Genomic DNA, 20,061 nt, shown 5'->3' on the forward strand with positions numbered 1-20,061 from the left:
TGAATCTCAGTTTTATTGGGAAAAAAATGACAGCAAAATTTCACACAGATAACTGTTAGATGTAAAAAGTTAAGGAACATTTACTTTGGGAAGCTAAGCCTGAAAACAGATAGGAATCAAAGGAATGGTGTTCCCATTGTTCTCATTCTTCTGATTTCACTCTATACAGTCCCATGTCAGACTCATTTCCCCTTTGTGGAAAGATGAGGCTTCTTACCATGATGGACAAAGATGATCAGCAGCTTGCAGTATGTGTTGCCCATCAGCCATTGCACATGCACAGCTTAAGAACAAAGTAACGCTACCTTGCACATGTCTCTGTTCATGTTTACAGTGTAAATTTGCATTTTTTTTTTTTCCAGTTTAGAGCAGCTTAGCTTACTACAGTCCTTTATAAAATCTTAGAATGCAGAGGAATCGAGAGGTTACCAGCAATCTGATCATCCTGAAAATGCCATAGTACTATTTATAATTAACTGCCACTGCAGCCAATATCGTATCTAAATGCTCTAATCAGTCAATAAAAGAGAAAGGCTGTCGTGACATGGCCCAGACAAGAATCCAGTGATGTAGAAGTGTTTGGTCAATTTGATCCTTGGAGAGAATTTTACTCTGAAGGACCAAGTTGCATTTCTATGGAATGGATTAATTGGATGCGATTGGACTTAAACAAAGCAAAATAAATATTTGTAAGTTCAGCCATAAGTCAGGATTTCTCTGTTCCCTGGTAGGACTTTTGTTGTTTTGTTGCTGCCTTGTTGTTTTGCTTTGTTGTTGCTAGCTCCAGAATTCCTGGAAGACCTTTAACATATGTTCATTAAGTGTTTCTGCTTTTATCCATGCACAGAGAATGCTTGTCTGGGGGTCTTTACTCTCCATCAGGCCAAACTCACATTGCCATTATCATGTTGTGCTGAACCTGTAAGATTGTCACACAGTCATGTTCCAGCCTTGCTCTACTGGCTGCTCAGAGAGACCACCACTTGGATGTGCACATTCTTTGCAGAAATGACTGTTAATAGGTGGCTGAGATGGAGAAGCTCAGCAAATAAAGGAAATTCCAGAGATCTCCAAGTACCTTGTATTGTGATATGTTATGACAGCACATTCCCTTTCCTCAAATGGGGCCTTTTAGTGCTTTGCAGAGCCAAGCTCACTCCGCTTTGCTGATAACATGATGAAAAGTAGCTGGAGTCATGTTCCCAGGGCATCACCACCAATCCAATTCTCCCGAGCTAAGTATTCATTGTTTCCCCTTCTCCTCACAGAGATGTTGCCCCCACACGGGGAAGACTGATTGCAAAAGCTGTTCATATAAATATTTACAAAGGAAAAGTATGAACCAAAAAGGACTTGACATTTTTGCGAAAGATCATATGATGCAGGCTAGTGGGACAGGAGGCAGCAGACCCAGTGAGGAGATGCCCTCAAGCCCAGGACTCCTCAAGAGCTCTGAAGAAAGCTCTGTCAGTCTGTTGCTTTAAGCAGGAACCAGTTGGATTCTAAAGTATTTCTGAGGGATTAGCAATGCTAGCACCCAATGTGTATATTTCATCTGTGCCCAAATCCCCTGGGCCAGCTGCTGCTGATGAAGTGAAGCACTCCTTCTTCCCTCCTGCTGTGAACATGCCTACTCATTTCTGTCTGTTTCAGGACAAGACTCTGCCTTCTTTGTGCTGCAGCAGTTTCCAAACGCCAATGACAACCCTGACAGAGCTCTTTCAGCTCACCAGTGACAGCCTCCTGCTGCAGCAAAGATATCTGTTAACAAAAGTAATGCCACCAGCAGGGAACAGGTGGTATATTGCAGCGAATCACTGTCTTATAATAAGACAGAGGCAGAACATGTGAGAGGCAGGGGAGGAAAAAATGAAAAAGAGCAGAACAAAGCTGAAGGAAAGCTCTGTGGAAAGCACTTTCTCCTCCACTGCTTTTACACAGCACAGAGCGAAAAGTTTTGCTGCTTTCCCAGCTATGGGATCGGGTATGGCCCTGCGACGCACTCACCCATTGTCCTCCCCACTGTTTGCTTAGAAGGAATTCAGGAGGGATTTGCTTTCTCTTGTTTCACAAGCCCCACGTTTCCACACTGCCCGAAGTGGATACGCACCAGCTGGCCGCGTCCATCACTGCTGCTGGGATGTGGAATTCCTGATTATACTTAGAGCTGCAGAGCCTGCTCCGTCATTAGCAGGGCAGCTCGACGTGCAGCAGTGGGACCGGGGTCGTGCTGGCCTGGCCCAATGGTGCCAGACACTCTCCGGACCAGAGATGAGAGATCTGCTGGTGGTGCCCCTGGGGCACGTCCTCACCCTTGCTGCCCTCAGCCTGGCCGAGATGCTTCAGAAAGGTTTGCTGGAAGGGCTCTGCTCCAACTGGGGTTTTTGCGAAGGGGAAGGCATTTCTAGCAACAGTGGGGAGGATAGCATGACTGGTGTTACCAAAAATGTGTGAAAGTCTACTGTTTTGGGGCCTGTCCGTTGAGTAGTTGCTTGGTTGCTGTTGTGAGGGGTGGTGAGAATAGCTTGTGTCTAGGAGGATAGGTAGCAGTGAATCTGGTTGCAATGGGAAGAGGAAGGCTTTTAGGTCAGCCTGGGTGGGATGGACATGTCCTGTCACAGAACTTGCTGCCGAGCACAGGGCCAGCACTGTTGCATCTGTGGGGATACATGGCTAAAAGACAGCCCTCTGAGATCTGCATAGCATGTGTACGTGGCTACAAATGTCCAACATGTCTGCTACGTGAAGCAGAGAGTTACTGCCTTGACCTCCTCTCTTGCATATATGCATACTTTCAGCCAATGCATTAACTGAAAAATTATCTGCTCATTAAAGTCCCTTAGGTGCCAACATAAACACTTGTGTTCAGGATTTACCATCCAGTAAATTTGTGGACTTATTCCACAGTGGTAATCAGGAGGCATTCAGGGCTATTCAGCTTCAGAGGGGAAAAAAAAAAAAAAAAGCAAGATAAACCTCAAGAAGGAGTCCAGAGGTTAGCAGATAGGCCAACATTTCTGTTCTCATCCATTACAAATGGAAATCAGTTTGGCCTCAAAATGGGGAAAGAATACCTGCTTTTTATGAAATTTTTTTGAAGTCAAAATGTCAGCTTATTATGACGGCAGTAGTGTAAGCTGATGAACCTCACTCTGTTTCAAAGTGATCATAGGATGGGATCAGGTGGGCAAGAGAATCAATACAGAATGTGATTTCCTCCTAGCCCGGTGGCACAGTGCAGTGAGGAGATAGGCATCTGCTCTTAAAACATGGTGGGTAGCTGCATTACCCATACTCAAATGGCCCAGTAGCTTCTGGTGGGTGGGTACAGCATGGGGTTTGGCCTTCCCATGGGCCCCGTGACTGCCATTGGATCATTTTGCTATCTTGGGAAACTACAGCTGACATCCAGAAAAATGGTACCAGAGTGGCTTTGCAGATGTGCTGCTTAATTGATTTTCAGTGTTACCTAATCCCATAGGGTTAACTAAAAATGTCAGAGAGCCCCACTGCATGCACATAATGCCATTTCTTTATACTGATAAGTACATACCGTAATGTTTTATTTTTCTGCATTGAAATCTGCTAATTAAGGCATCATAAGTTTTGACTGCTTTCCTGAGAAAGGTTAGAATGATGCTGATACCTAGACTTTTTGGATGGCCTTTGTAAGGAGGCATCATCTCAACCATTTTGGGGCACTCATACCACACACTGAGAAAATGGCGATGTGCTCCACTGCTTCCTACATCCTGAAGATAGGCCATATGACTTCTAGGCTTGTGTCCCCTTTTCTCTGACCTCAGTGAAAGGAGTGCTGCTTTCACCCTCCCTGCTGGCCATGCTTTTGATTTTAGTATGGGAAATAAAAAGAACAAACAAGAGAATGACACAGTGCTGCTGTCGCGGTCGTTCTCTGAGGCTGTAGAGTTTAGGAAGTTAGGTGTAAAAAATTCCCTCTCTGCTCTAACTATAGTTGATGTATGGCCAACTTGGACAACATTCTCCATAAGGAGGGAGTTGGATTCTATTGCAGGAGTTGTGTCTTTGCTGTCAGGAGATGCCAGATGGACAACATCACTAAGAATAATTGTGTCATACATAAAATTAAGGCAAAACAGTGAAAGTACTTATCTGATGCTAATGAATTTATTCATTACATAAAACTGACAGGCTCACTTGGCTGAAAGAACAGAACACTCATGTACACATAGCAAATCTATCTTTATTATTTATCACATTGCCATTTTCATTGTGACAATGCAATTACAAAACTGGCCGCTTTGAATTTTTTTTACTGCAAACATTACATTTCTAAGGGTTAAAAAAGCATCATCCTAGAGATCAAGGCATGTGGACAACAGCAGTAAAAATGTACAATATAAAATTGGATAATAAAACTCTATTTCAGTGAGTCTTAATTCCATCAAAACCTCATAAACTCAGTCACGAAAGAACAGCATCTCCTTTGAGGGAGACAGGATAACAATCAGTAGAAGTTATTCTCCTAGGGCAGCTGCTAGTTGCAGGGAAATTTAGGCTTTCTGAAAATTTTCCACTTGGTTTCACTGAGATACGATTCATCTGGGGATGCCATGTGGATGATTACTTCTATTCAGTATGACCTCGAGCGACCCAATAAATGGAAACCTGATACACTTTGAAGTGGTGATCTCAAGAACAAATCCAATGCAGATGTGTTTTAATTAACATTTAATAATATAATATTTAGCACCACCTTCACTGTATTTTTAAGTTTTTCTTCCTATGCAATAGGAAGTCATATAATCAAAAAATGATACTGAGGCAAGTTTGTACTAACGACATTTATAAAGTGTCAGGGTATCTTTGTAAACTGGTGGTGGAAGTCCATTCTTTCTTGCCTTACTTTCATTCCAACTGAACTCTAATGACATTCTAGTTTTTACCCTCATGTAAATTAGAAAAAGCATTAGGCTAAACGCTTTCGCTTATTATCAGTCTTTTATGCTGGAGTACTGTTTAGTTTCTTAGGAGGAGGTTAGAATTTGGTGGTGTTTTTTGGCTAAATCTCTTGTATTGAGAAGAGTTAGCAGATAAAGTATGGGAAGGGGTTTTCCCATGAGAAAACAGTTTGCCAGATACTGCTGCAGGAAGTAAGGAACAGGAAGATTGTTGCATCTGCTGAACATTTGCAAGGAAGTGTTTCAGGAACATGGCATGAAGCTTGCTCATCTCAGCACAGCTGTCAGTGAAATACAGCCCAGCAAATATTGGATCTATGTTCCACTCAGCCATTCAATTAAAGTCATTCATGTGCCTTGGGGTGCAAAGGCTGCAATGAATTCGCAAGGCATATCCCTTCAAACACTTCTTAGAGACTTTCACCAGAGTGAAGGAAAATGTTTCTAAAGATACATTCAAATGATGTGTGATCACAAGTCTGCGATAAAAGTGTCAGACACAGGTATTGCACTTTTAACTCTAGTGCTACTTGGTTAGAATAGGTGAGAAAAAGAGAGGATGTGCATCAGTCACACCACAAGTCTGGAAGAGCTGATGGGCCTTTAAGAGCCTCATTTTGGTAAAAATTAGTCTTGTACAAAAGACTGATCTGACTAGTGCCCAGTAGAGAGAGCAGAGGGGAGAGTGTGTGATAGCAAAGACTCACAGGGCAAATTGCAGGGGCATGACTTCCTTCGCCACACCTCTCCAGCGAGCACTGGGACATTTTCATGCTTTCTCTCTCTTTGTGCAGCCCCCTTTATCAGCACTCCTCTGGAAACTGTGGATGCGCTGGTGGAGGATGTTGCCAAATTCGTGTGTGTGGTGGAGTCATACCCAGAGCCGGAGATCACATGGACACGCAACAGCATTCCCATCAGGTAGGGAGCCTCCTTAGACTGCTTGGGGCCTCTTTCCACTACTGCCAGGGCTTTCCGTCACAACAAAGGTGTGACATTTGGAAGCATCAAAAGGGTCTGTGGTGAGGAGCAGGAGTGTGGCTGTAATTATAGGTGAATCTGTGCTCCTTAAGGATTGGTAGGAGCACTCCGGGGGCTGCCTGGATATGTAGTCGGCCACAACAGAAACAGAAATCTGCTATCAATACTCAGGGCAGGGAGTCCAACTTCTTGCTGTGCTATGTGCCTTCTTAAATAATTCTGTGAAGCCAATTCTTGGTAATTTTCTTGTTTTCAGTCTATCTTTGTTGATAATGGTAGTGTGTGGCCTTGAATTTTCTTTGAATTTCATTCTGTTAGAAGAATCTATCCTTTACAGCTTCACATGTTGAGCTTGGAGATGGCTGGTTTCTGCTATGAGTAATGCAAGGAATTTGCTCTCCAGTTACAAATATGCAATTCTCTCTCTGTGCCTCAGTTCACTCCTTGACAGAGGAGTATGATGTTGTATATTTGAACAGAACTTCACCAGATCTGCTGCCTGAATGTCTGCACTATGCTTAGAAACCTTGCGAGGAGGGGGTTGCAACAAGCAATTCTTGTTCACTTCTACACCTGATGGTAGATGAATTATTTGTGTTGCACTCTGTCATATGTTAAAGATGAAGCATCAAGATGCCTCTGAAAATGCAACACTGAGACCAAGTTATGGAAGTGATTACCTTTATTATAACCCCACTGATCTAGACAGGCTCTTGCAAAGTAACCTCTATTCAGTCATTCAAATCTGAAATTACATCATATCTACTGGATGTCTTCACATCAGTTTCTTGTTTGCTCTTAGTGACTGTAATGAAAGCTACAGAACGTTCTCTATATAGCACAGTTGGGATCTGTTCTCCATGAGTAATCTCCATGTTAGGCAGATAGTCTTCTTCAGCATGGTTTCTGCTGCTAGGATTGGAGACTGAAGACACCTGTGATCTGCTGGCTCAAAAGACTCCAGACAGATCAATAGCAGGAAGATTTCTTACTGCTAGGAAATCAATTTTAGAATGAGAAAAAATAGATATCTACATTTAAGCATGCTTGCCTTCAGAAATCACATTTATCACCTGCAGAAGAACCTGATCAAAACCCTTCTCCTAACTCTCTTACTGCCCTTGATGTGGGGTAGAGGTCTGATTTTCCATGGATGTTATTTCCAGATCAGGTCAACTTTCTCCTAAGTCCTTTCCCATTCATGACACCATGCTTGAGAGTCAAATCTGGCAGAGGAAGTCATTCATGTGGGACCATGGGAGATGACACGCTTTTTTTGTCTTTTTAGTCATAAGATCATAAGAAAAACAGGGCAGATTTCTCCCAGTTTTCTCTTTCAGAAGATAAACACACCAATCTAAAAGCCAATCCACTGTTTCTGAGACATAATGCCTTCCCCACAGTGTTGTTCCTAGAAGCTATTTGTGAGGTTGCAGAGCTCAGCTGCTTTGTTAACATTTTCTCCTATCTGAAATTCCATTCTGAAGCAACAGTAGCAATAACTGCATCACTTTGCCAAATCTGTGCTGGTGTTCACAATTGGTGCTAGTGGATACAGAAGCTGGAACCAGTGGCAGGGAAATAGGCAAGCTGAAAATACCTCTGTTACTTTCCAAGAACATGGGTTAAAGTATTTGCACAATAGAAATGGATCAGATCATGGGCTTCTTTTCTGAAGAAAAGTATATTTATGTGTGTGTGTATCAGACTTCAAAGGGGCTAACTAAAGCAAGCAATAAATATTGGTTATTTTGTTTACGAAATTTTCTTCTGTTGCCAAGGTCAAAGTACCATGAACAAACAGCTAAGCTAACCTCCAAAACAAAGCAGTATGTAAGCATGCGGCTTCAATGGGAAAAGTGCCAGGACGGAGGCTACTGTCAGCATTAATCTTCTGGAAGATCCTCTGTGTATTCCTTTTAGTGTCAAAAACCTGTGAAAGTAGAGTGGTGTGTTCTGAACTGAGCTGAACTTGTAATACCACGAATGGCAGTCAGACTGTGCAGTAGCTGCAGTACGTATTTCAGCAGCCCATTCAGGCTTCAGGATTTGTGGCAGATGGGGAGACAGTCCTCCGGCCAGATCCATTCTGCTACCACTTTTTGGAGTGAATTGCATAGTAGTGTGAAAGTCAACCAGGGGGAACATTATGAAATGTTATGCAAATCATCCTTCAAGATTTTACCATATTTTTCTAGCTTTGCAAGGAAAATCAGAGAGCAGTTCTCTTGCTTTCTCACTGTGTGTACTCCTCCCTGTCTCCCTAACATGTACATGCACACAGAATGTTCTCTTGTTTACAAGTTGTCTCTGCTCTATGGGCTCCTCTGCAAAATCCCATACCTTTGTTGCTCTGACTTCATGGCTTTTTCAGGATTTATCTGATGTCTCCAGGTTAAATCCTGCTGTCATTAAACTATAGCTAACCTCACATCCTCCAGTCTTTGAATGTTTCTTTTTTCTCCTGTGTTTCTTTCCAGCACCTCCTCCCCACCCCCCCAAAACCAGGACCCAGCTGCATTAAGGCAACTCGTGCTCATGCCTGTCCTGGAAGGACAGAATGGCAGATGCCAGCACCTGCTGGATGTAGCATTGCCACCACGCCAGTGGCCATCTCTGCATAGTCTGGATGATCTGTAGTTGGACTAGATGATCTCAGTGGTCTTTTCCAACCCTATCAATTCAGTGATTAATAGTTCTTTGGTTTAGTGAGGCCCAAACTGAACCTTAAGGCCCATCATGATGTTTTCAGTCCCTTTCCTTGTCTGCAGATGTTGAAAATAAGAAGTAAAAACCAACTGACTTTTATGGTGCAGTCTCCAGTCTATATGGACATAGTCTCCTCACCATCTGTACTCTGCCCCACAGGCTGTTTGACACCCGGTACAGCATACAGAGGAACGGGCAGCTCCTGACCATCCTGAGTGTGGAGGACAGTGACGATGGGGTGTACTGCTGCACAGCAGACAATGGGGTTGGTGCAGCTGCCCAGAGCTGCGGGGCTCTGCAAGTCAAAATGCGTAAGTGGGAAAGCAGAGGAGCTCTCAGCCCCACAGATGCCCTCAGGTTGGAGCCAGCACGTGGTGATGCTTTGCTGCTGGCTCAGTGATACATCATGGAAGGAAACTTAGATCCCCCAAAATGGTGAGAGGGAGATCCTCTTTCCTGCCAGCGAGTGCAGACTAAGTTATGTTTTGTCTTTGGGCAAAAAGAGTTCAAATTTGCTGCACATTACCTTTAACAGAGTTAGAATAATTTAATTTTTTTTTTTTATTTTTAAAAATTTTTCTTTAAGCATTTCTTTAGCATTTCTGACATGGTCACAAATCTTTCAGTTAGGGCCATTAACTGTAGTTATATTCCCTTCTTGCTGAGCTAGAGACAAGGCTGAATCAGTTAAAAACCAATTCACTCCGGATCTGAGCTTTCACACAAGGCATTGTTTATTCAAAAAAAAAAAAAAAATTCAAAACCTGGAATGCAAACATTCTTCAGTATTGGAAATGCTCTTATCTAGATCTGGACTTCAGCCCAGGTCCTACTTCAAATGGCTGTCAAACCCCACTCCTGAAAACAAAGGATGCATGCAAGGTAGCTGTTTTTGTGTCCAAAAACTGCAACTTTGATTGCTGCACTAAGGAAGGGTTTTACTTTCCAAGGTAGCTCACACCCTGCCAAGGACCTATCTTTCAGCTACAGCAATGCAAGGGGATTTTGTTGGATGACTCTGAACTTGTCCTGTTCTTTTATCTCTTACCTTCAGTTCAAGTTTTGCCTTTTCAAATTTTAGGACCCAAAATAACCCGACCACCTGTAAATGTGGAAATCATAGAAGGTTTAAAGGCCGTTCTTCCATGCACTACAATGGGGAATCCCAAACCTTCTGTTTCATGGATCAAAGGAGAAACAGTGGTAAAGGTGAATAGAGAATGAAATTTCACTATTGCTATTAGCTATTGCTATTTGCTGAAGTTACTGTGACTAAATATTAATATCACTTACAGCTTTTCCAAGTTCTTTCTAGGAAGAAAGCATTTAGAAAAACCTTGGCTGATCTTATAGATGCTTACATTCACAATAATTTCTGTTTGTTGAAGTTTTACATTTGATTTATTACTACTAAGCATGGCTAAATGCTTCAAAATACACTTGTCAGTGTTTCATAAATAGGACCCAGGGAACCACTTGGCTAATATTGAGGGCCCTTTGAAGCTGTAATTCACTGATTTGCAGAAATAAAGATGAATTAGTTTGTTGTGACAGTGCTGAACAGGAAGATATGAGCCCAGATTCTTTAGTTACAGGGCAGCAGAAATCAGTCTTATGCATGTAAGCCCAAACTTTGCAAGAGGACATTTGTTGCTGCTTGTATGCAGGGTGTATGCAAAATTCTCACTTTGGGCCCTCCTTTCTCTGGCAGGAGAATGCACGCATTGCTGTTCTTGATTCAGGGAATTTAAGGATCCACAATGTCCAGAGAGAAGATGCAGGACAGTATCGATGTGTAGCCAAAAACAGCCTGGGCAGTGCCTATTCAAAACCTGCAACAGTGGTCGTGGAAGGTGAGTAGCCCTTGCGCCAGGGTCCAGCTCTATCCGCTGACCTTATGGGCCTACAGAGCTAAGTTGGGTTTACCTGAAGTACTGTTTGGTGTTGACAAAGATCCCGGGGTGGCCAAATAGGCAGGGAAAGGGAAAGGAAGGGAAACGAGGATGAGAAACAGGATTTTTGACCTCGCTAGTGCTTCAGTGCTTGTTGATGGGGAAGGAGTCATTGTCCACAGCTGCTATGGGTCTGGTGCAAATTGGTCTGAGTAGGAACTGATTCTCCCTTCTGACTGACATGTTTCAAGAAGTCAGCTTGTTGCTTGTTTGGAAGGTGCCACTAGCACACTGTGTTTGACTTGTGGAGATGGACAAGTAGGAAGCTTATGGCTTTGGAAACCCATTCTAAAGAGACTGGTTGGAGACAGCTGCAGCACATCATTTTGCAGCATTATGTTTACATCCTTCCCTTTTCCCTTTGATTTTCCGACTGAGCTGGTTGATTCTTCAGCAAAACAGAGATGTTCTCTTTGAGGACTTGCACATTTTCTGCCCACTAAACCCAACACCAATTTGATTTTTCAGTTTCTGGTCTTTATGTGTTCTGTCCTTCTTTTATTTACAGAAGGTGTTTGCTTTCTGGTATAAATCATAGTCGGCTTCCCAGTGCTGAGAACAGTGGGCTGCAGGGGCATCAAATGTAGGCAATGAAGCATTCAGTGTTCCTGGATCCTAAAGGAGAGTCCAGGTTAAGCAAGGTTTTGCAAAGCCAGAAGAGGGATGGATGACACAGCACAAGAGCTCACATTTGTTTTGTTCTCAGAACTGAACAATCTGTACAGCAAAATATAGAGAAGGGCATCTGTTTGTCCAATTTTCAAAAGATTATCGAGGCTACATTTAGTCTATTAGAGGTTATTCAGGGTACAATCCTGTTTCTAAAAGAACCATAGACTGTCTCCTGGGAGGAGGTCAGATGTATTAGATTCAGCTACGAATTACTGTAGGATTGCCGTTTTCTTAAAAAATGCAATCATTTTCTTTCTTCCTTTTTTTTTTTTTTTTAATAATATTTACATGTGCAGACTGAAGGATGTTAGAAATTCCTTAAATAGCTTTAAAACAGGAAGGCAGCTATTTCTAATCCAGATTCAGAGCTGTGCAGCTCCTGATGGGGCAAGGTGACCATCTGGCTGAATAGAGTCTAGGTGTCACGGAGTTAACGAGATCAATCTACACCCGTGACAGGGGGGCGGTAGACCCCTGCCCTCCCCTTCCCAGCCCACAAAATGGGAAGGAAGGGAGGAAAACAAAAAAAACAGCGGCAACAATCTATGGAGGAAAACTTATTTTACTAATTATGATATCGGAATGCAAGATAACACAATATAATACAATCTGATTGAAATTGAGACTAATAAATCAAATAAAACAGGAGAGAGAGAGAGTTCCCGATACCGATTCAAACCTGAAAAGCTTGGAACGGCCAGGAAAGCACCCTCCAGCACCCACTGCCAGGCAGTAAGAGACCGCCCCACCCGGAAGGGTCAGATCCCATGACTTCTGTAACGTATAGGGATAGGTGCCTGGAATTGGAGCATTAACACTTTAACTCCCAGTATACTACATGATGTATTGATGCGGAATACTGAGAGCCAAACCAAAACAAAAAAAAAATATAAAACCATGACACTAGGTTTGGGTTCTGCTTTGTCCCTGCTGCTGATGGAGCAGCTCAAGGATCACCAAGAATTGACTGAGGCAGACACTCAGTAAGGTGCTTGGAGACCGCCCTGGTCCATGCAAACAGCCTCAGTCACTGGGGTCTTATTTCTCAGACCTACCAGAGCATTTGGGAACCTAAAAATGGGCTGGAACTGCACCAACATCCGAGCTGTTAAGGCTGATACCTTCTTTTGTCTCTGTCTCCAGAATTATACGGCTGAATGTTAATTCAGGGAATAGCAAATTTATCTACAAATACACTGCTTGCAAAGGAGAGTCTGTGTATGCTCTTTTTAAAAGCAGAAAGATTAGCTCTTAATTAATCAGTGGGAGCTAGTGCTCCTGCACAACCTATCCCTTCATGTTCCCTTCATGTGTTCTGTGAACAAAGTGATGCTGTTCCCTAAGCTTGCCTTGGTTTTTCTGCTAGGGCATCCGTATAATAGACTTCGTTTCAGGCTGCCACCCAAACTAATCTGATGAATGTTTGTTTTACTTTTTTGGCTCCCAAAATCCAAAGGTAATAATCCTGACTGCAGCTTGCTGTGTATACAGATCACTTCCCCTCCCAGTATTTTAGATCAGCTCTCATGAATATTTACAGATACATACAGAGGTGTGCATGTACCTGTATATGCATGCATGTTCGTGCTTCTCCTATAGCCTGCTCACTCAAGTTATTGTTATTTTTAGTGTTCCTATCCCCTCAGTATTAACAAGTTAAGATAGATCTAAGTCAATAATAATCTAAAGCAAGAAAACTGCACTTTAGACTGCCCTCTCTAAGCATTAATTGGAACTCTGTGTTCAGAAAATTCATGCAAACATGCTGTTTGCTGCTTCTCTGCAATAACACAACGTTTTTCCTTAAAACTTGGTGCTACCACTTGCTGAAGTTACCATCAAGCATAGTGTGGCTTAATAAAATAAAATTACTAGGTATGGGCATGAATATTTAATCCTGAAGCAGACGTCCATTCAAAGGGCAATGCAAATATTTATGCCTAGCTAAAATGAGATCAGGCGGGTCCTGATTTCTGAATGATGTTTCTAATTTTCTGTCTCATTTTAGTGGCTTTGATGCTAGTCCTGCAATTAGTTCAAAGCATGGAGGCATCCAGCTTTTGCAGGACTGCATGCAGACATGCTCCTTTACATAGGTACCTCAAGAAAAAAAAAAAAAAAAAAAAAGGCTGCTATTTTCATCTGCTCCAAAATTCATGTTATGAACTTGTGAATCAGTTAATGAGTCTTGATACCCAGAATTGGGTCAGGATTTTAATCAAAAGGATTGAAAAAGCCTGTCCATCCAGATTGTGTCTATTTCCTCCTTTGCTCCAAGTTCAAGGCAAACCCATGTGCATTTGTATAAGTGATGGTGGATGGTTGGATATTCTGTAGAATTTCTTCTCCAAAAGAGTATTTGGGCACTGGAGCAGGCTGCCCATGGAGGTGCTGGAGTCATTGTCTCTGGAGGTGTTCAGAAAATATGTGGATGTAGTACTAAAGGATATGGTTAGTGGGCGTGGTGCGGATAGGTTGGTATTGGACTTGATGATCTTAGTGGTCTTTTCCAATCTTAATGATTCCATGATTCTGTGAAATATTTTGTCCCCTTAAAAAGCATAATCTATTAGGGACAGAAATGTGATCACGTGGTCAGCTGGCTGCTGACAGCAGGAAGAAGGCAGGAGAGGGAACAGGGGAAGCCTTCTGTACACTGCTCTGCAAAGATGAAGAATTGAACAGTGGCCCCTTTGCCGCCCCTGTTAAAGTTAGCAAGTGAGGATGGCTTCCAGTTACTCACATACATTCAGTGGTGGCTACAGGAAGGTACTATGTCCACTGAGACAGAGGAACAATATTATCATCTTGTCTGCTTGCCAAGAAATGTGGTTTAAATTTTCTGGTGATAGCATTTCTCAACAGTAGTTTTGTATTCATTTTCTATCTTAACAATTTTGCTAACTAGCAGTTTAATCACGACATTGTCAGTTTTGAATATTCTGCTGAGAAGAGAAGAGTGCTTATGTACACTGTGAAGTAGTAGCTTGCCAAGGCATTTGTCAGCATCCATACAAATTTCCTACTGATTGTTATACCAATGCACAAAGTGAATCTGTGGCTCAAAGACTCCTGGATGAATGCTAGATTAAAGGCTTTGGGAGAAGTTTTCACCTGCTTATGTGATTTGTAGTTTCTGCATATATTCAGAGGGTAAAACCTTATTGACAAGATGTTGGCTAATGAGTTGCATCTGGTTTTACCTGAAGATCACCGCTTTGGAAATAAATAGGAGAAGGGCTATTGTCTTCAGTAACATAGAGAGGTGTCCTGAAGTGCAAATATTCCCAGTGGTGTCAATGGAAGCTGCAGACCAGGTACGAGGTCTTGTGCTGTGCCAAGAATATATTAGCCCCCCATCTGCACATCTGAAATCTGTGGGGTTTGCATGCTAGGCAATATTAGTGAGATGTCCAAGGTTTTTCCCTTCATGTAGTACATAGCTCTTTGTGTAACACAAACTGCAGAACAGGAGGAATATTCAGTTTTCATTGGTATTTACTGTAGCACTGACCCAGCCCATTAACAGGACCAATCCAACAAAAGCTGTACAGGCTGATCAGGTTCAGCTTCTGGGTTTACTGCCCTTGACAGTCCCCATGGCTTGACATGTGTAACAATGACATTCTCCATACTCTTTATGTATAAATTGTATGACATATAAAGGATAAATTTGAAGCTACAAACCCTTGCCTAGTAAGAGGCATGAGAATATTTACACTTTGGACACACTTGCTCTGTGAGAGCTCTGAGAGACTAAGAGAGAAGATGTCCTGTTGCCTTTTCTTTTTTCTTTCTTTTTTAACATGGAAAAAATTCTTCAGAATGTTTTTTCTTTACCTTCTTGCTGTCTTTTTCAGATATGATTCGCATAACCAATATACAAAGTATACTTGATTCAGAAATTTGGTAAGAAGCTTGTATTGCAAATCAGCAGGAAAACAATTCATTTCCTGGTGACTTCAGGCCTCATCACCTGATCTGGGCTCTGTGTTTTGGCAGAGTTTTTATTTCTGTTTTGGAGAATGCTTCCTGCTCCCCTTGGGAGAAGCAAAGTGCCACCTCATGAATAGGTAGAGTGGACTTCAGTCCCATACGGTCTCCATTCTTCAAAACAAAAAAGTCTCAGAAAAGAAATTGAAAACTGGCCACAAATTATGTAGAGTTTAGAAACAACAGATGTTTATAGAAGAGGTGTGAAAGTGAAAACCATATGCTTCTGAAACAGTGTAATTTATTTCTATAGCACCAACTGTGGAAAAACCATTTTCTGTAAATGAATGGTGTAACTGCTATTAACATGTACAAAGGGTTGAGGTAAATCATTTACTAACAGAATTCAAGGTCAAATGCCCTTTAGAGATGTTTCCTTCCACTTCAACCGCAGCATGTGTAAGTTCTGTGCTGTAGGAAGATGATATTTGTTGTTCAATGTGTTTCTTAGCTTTAAAAAAAGATTTTCTTCTCCTGAAGGTGAACAACATTCACATTGTGTCTAAGCGTTGTACCCAGTTACTGAAACTACCACCATTCCCAGTTTGTAACACATTTTTAGCTTAATGTCCCAAATAACAAAGAAAAAGGTGATAAGTAAGGTTGTAGTTTAAATAAAGGTGTAAATTAAAGGGAAAGAATATATGGATGGATGACTGTGTATTGAGTTAGACGCACCTCCATTTTGTGATTTACATGAAGCTGAACTTGATTTCCAGCCTGTGACACCAGAGAGTGTAGAATTCAGGATTTTTGGAGCATATTGTGTGATAAGCTTTGGTTTTGAAGTCATCACTGTAGAAGGGCAAGTCTGGAAATCAACAATCATAAATCCACTGGGAAAGAAAGAAACAAACAAAAGAACTAGCTAGGACAAGTGCTGGAAGATCCAGTGCTCTCATCAAGATGCTAACGGGATCCTCCAGGGATTTCATAACATGTTTGGGTCAAATCTTCCTTGCAGTTTCCTGTTGGCTAAACACAGGCATTGATTCATAGAACCATAGAATCATAGAATCACAAGATTGGAAAAGACCTATAAGATCATCTAGTTCAACCGTCTTCTCATTACCACTGCTACCACAGGCTACTAACCATATCTCACAGCTCCTTGTCCAGACGCCTATTGAACACTGCCAGGGATGGTTACTCAACGACCTCTCTGGGCAGCCATTCCAGAGCCTGACCACTCTCTGAGAGAAAAAGTTTTTCCTCATGTCTAACCTAAACCTCCTCTGATACAACTTGCGGCCATTTCCCCAGGTCCTGTCCATTGCCTGAGAGAAGAGGCCAAACCACTCTTCACCCCAACCTCCCTTCAGGAAGTTGTAAAGTGCAATGAGGTCTCCCCTGAGCCTCCTCTTCTCCAGACTAAACAATCTCAGCTCCCTCAGCCGCTCCTCATAAGACTTGTGCTCCAGACCCCTCACCAGTTTCATTGCTCTTCTCTGGACACGCTCCAGGGCCTCCACATCTTTCCTGTAGTGAGAGGCCCAAAACTGAACACAATACTCGAGGTGCAGCCTCACCAGTGCTGAGTAGAGGGAGGTGATCACCTCCCTGCTCCTGCTGGCCACACTATTTCTAATGCAGGCCAGGATCCCGTTGGCCCTAATGGCCACCCAGGCACACTGTTGGCTCATGTTCAGCTGAGCATCAGCAAGCTGCTGATCCTTTATTCAGACAGTTTGGTTCATCCTTCTGTTGAAATGCTCTTACTTGGCTTCCACCTCTGCCACACTATGTGGACAGCACAGAAATGAAACAAATCATAACAAGAGTAGAGACGATGCTCCTCATGCTACTCTGACTGAGATGTTTGTTTTTGCGTTCCAGTCCCAGTACATAGAAGTCTTTTCTTGCCCGCAGTTTATTGCTTATTACTAGCTACTAAAATAATACTCTGCCACAGGCCACAAAAATGTTCCCCTATAAGCCACTTGTGAGAACTGCCTCAGCCTTAAAAATAGGAAAATCTTTCTTGGAGAATCATCCCTTCAAAGAATAGGATCTACCAGTGTATGAGTAGATTCAGTTTAGATATTTAACATTCTTAGATTGTTCTGTACAATTGGAGACATTGTGGGGACAGCAGGCTAGAGGACATCAGAAAACAGTGCCTTAGCTGTTTGATTAGCTACAACTGGCTAATGACAGTAAGCACTACCTGTTTTATGAACCTCTTCTGATCATTATGTCCTTTTCAACCCATGCCATTCTATGATTCTATGATTCTGAAGCCTTGGGGCAAGTTTGTATCACAGATAAATCAGAAGATAAGAAATCACACCATAATCGCAAGAAAGAAATGATGCATTTTAGTGTATCTGTCAATTTGGATGGACCATGTTCCAGAGACAAGTCTGATTTCAAATGAAACCCACCTCCAATTGTACCATCCAGTAAGTACTCTACATTTAGATGTTGACACTTCTTTGCGTAGAAAGGGAAGTACCAAGGGATCACACTGACAGCCAATCAGCACTGTTATCCTGACTCTTGTGGCCATGCCTACAGGTTGGTTATTGCCATGAAATCTGACCTTTTGTCTGTGCCATCTCCCAAGGTAGAGCATTTTGAGCGAGATAGAAATGGATCCATGGCCAAGACACAAGCCTGCTTTTTTGCACTTAAGCATCAGCCTCAGTTTCCATAGGGAAGCTTAGATACCAACAGTGAAGATTATTTGGCCATTCCAAAGAGAATAATTCCTGCCTGCTGGCAGCAGTGCAGCTGCATGAGTCTACAGGCAGTGTCCTACGGCAGTAAGCAGAGTATACTGAAGATTGCTGTGAAAAATTGCATAGGGTTTGGGGGCAGAGAGCACTGCAGGGAAAGAAAACAGAGCTGAGCTTGCCTGTAATTACACAGTATAATTGACTGTTCTCAGCAGGGTGGCAATGGGTAGAACTGAAATCCCAGAATATCTCATTAAATCTCCTCCTGCCTACTGAAGTAACAATCGTCATCCTGAGGTTATCAGATGGTGCAGATACATGTATAGCCCTAATTACAGGGCAATGGGGCAGGCCGCAGGAGAAAGAAAACAGTCCCAGACCTCCTGAGAAGCAATGCACAGGCATTCAGTGTGTCGTGGAATGGTGTGGTATGGGCACAAGGTGCCTCTCAGTGCCTTCAAGTGCCTCCCAGTTCCTCCCTGTGCCTCTGGCTGATGACTTCCTGTGCCAATGAGATGGAAGGCAGGGTTCCTAGAAGCACAAGGCTCCTAGCAGCAGTTCTTCTTTAATGGACTTTTGAGCTTGCTTCTTCTTTCTGAAAAAAAAAAACCCTCTCTCTTCCAATATGGAGCTTGGAAAGGCACACAAAACATATATGAATTTTTCATGTAATTGCAAGAATTGTGATTCCATCTAGCCTATGTTTGGTAGCTGGGAAGCATGTCTTTCCTGTGCAACAACAAAGAGAGTCAAGGACAGAGAATATTGTAGCTGTGAGGCTAAGGGAGCCAGAGCAAGCTGAGATGGCTGTCCTAAGTGACTGCCTTTTCAAAATGAGAAACTGATATACAGCTGAACGTATAGAAAGTTAGGTTTTCCAAGCAATAAGGAAATTTTATACAATCACTTTAAACATGCACTTTTGGTATGGTACATTTGAGCCAATATTCTTTTTTCTCAAGGTTGTTACGCCAGGTCATCTCCCACATTTCTTATTCATGGAGCCTTGTGGGAGATGAATAACCTACTCTTTTTTTTTTTTTTACCACTGTAACTGCTCTTCCAAATGGTAAGGTGCTAGATCTTGTCCTAGATCTAGCACCAGTTCTATTGCCACATAATATTTTTAGGATGCCTACACAATGAAAGTGCCTGCTTTGTGCCGTATGGTACAGTCCTTGCACAGCTCCAAAACTGGAAAGGGCATCTCAAATTAGAAGTTGAGAATAAGATCATGAGATTAACCTGCATTATGGTAAGAGTTTTCAAAACTGAAAACCAAGCAATCAGAAGAAGGAATGGTCATGAATATCGTAGATACAGTGATTGGGAAGCGCCACTTGCAATTACCCATGTGCAAGAAGAACCACTTGCCACTGCAGGCAGCACTTTGAAACAGACAAAAGGAAGTACTGCACATCTATAAGGCTAGCACTGACATGAAAAGAATTTCCTTATTCATTTCCTTGGGAAGTAATTTGAACATGTTATCCTCACTTGTCCTTGAATCTGGTGTTTGCTCTGTATATAGAAATGAACAGTCGTACAGAACAGGTTTTATATAGTTACACAGGATATAAGCTATCTATTTACATTTTACTCCTGATTATTATAGCTTTGCATATTTGCAGGATCTGCTTTAGGATTCCATCTACAAGCCATGCAAAGCCTTTCACAGATGAGAAGTTCCTGTGCCGACCTGTGCATTTAGCTTTCAGGGAGGCCTTCTGCTGAAGCAAATTTTCCTGCTATCCATAAATCTTGGAGCTCACCCTAGAATAAGGTTACCTTGGAAGGCTATTAAGAAAAACTTGCTTTGATATTAGACACCAGAGCTGAGAATCTGAAGGCATATGCTTCAGGATGGAGATGATGTGATTTCTTCCACCTCCCTTCCATGCAGACCTTGGATTGTCCTGGCTGTCATCTCACAGGGTTGTTGTACAGCCTCAGGACCCAGGTTGTAAATATATATTGCTGTGCTGTGCATTTCTGGACAGAGGGTCTTAGATCTAGTGAAAGTCTCAAACCAATCAAATCACCTGTCAGGAGGCACAAGGGCTTTGGAGATTGTGAGATTTGTAGAAAGTGCTGAGAATTCAAATCTGGTTCTCCTTCCAGATTAGCATGATA

General features: G+C 42.3%; 1 protein-coding gene and 1 long non-coding RNA gene across 2 annotated transcripts in view; one reads left to right on the forward strand and one right to left on the reverse strand.

The window, feature by feature from the left end:
- The first annotated feature begins 2,160 nt into the window (after nucleotides 1-2,160).
- Nucleotides 2,161-20,061, forward strand: part of MUSK (muscle associated receptor tyrosine kinase) — a 47,987-nt gene continuing 30,086 nt past the window's right edge. The window contains exons 1-5 of the mRNA XM_010726142.3: nucleotides 2,161-2,350; nucleotides 5,738-5,864; nucleotides 8,793-8,944; nucleotides 9,715-9,842; nucleotides 10,345-10,486. Of these exons, the coding sequence (XP_010724444.1) occupies nucleotides 2,272-2,350; nucleotides 5,738-5,864; nucleotides 8,793-8,944; nucleotides 9,715-9,842; nucleotides 10,345-10,486 (628 nt within the window). The 5' untranslated portion in view covers nucleotides 2,161-2,271. The remainder of the gene's footprint in view (nucleotides 2,351-5,737; nucleotides 5,865-8,792; nucleotides 8,945-9,714; nucleotides 9,843-10,344; nucleotides 10,487-20,061) is intronic.
- LOC146542353 (uncharacterized) lies at nucleotides 4,206-12,156 on the reverse strand. Its single transcript, XR_014880399.1, has 2 exons — nucleotides 11,937-12,156; nucleotides 4,206-11,200 (listed from the first exon to the last, which is right to left on the reverse strand). It is a non-coding gene; the product is annotated as an uncharacterized LOC146542353 (long non-coding RNA).

This window comes from Meleagris gallopavo, chromosome Z (assembly GCF_905368555.1).
Source record: "Meleagris gallopavo chromosome Z, MGAL_WU_HG_1.1, whole genome shotgun sequence".
Lineage (NCBI taxonomy): Eukaryota > Metazoa > Chordata > Aves > Galliformes > Phasianidae > Meleagris > Meleagris gallopavo.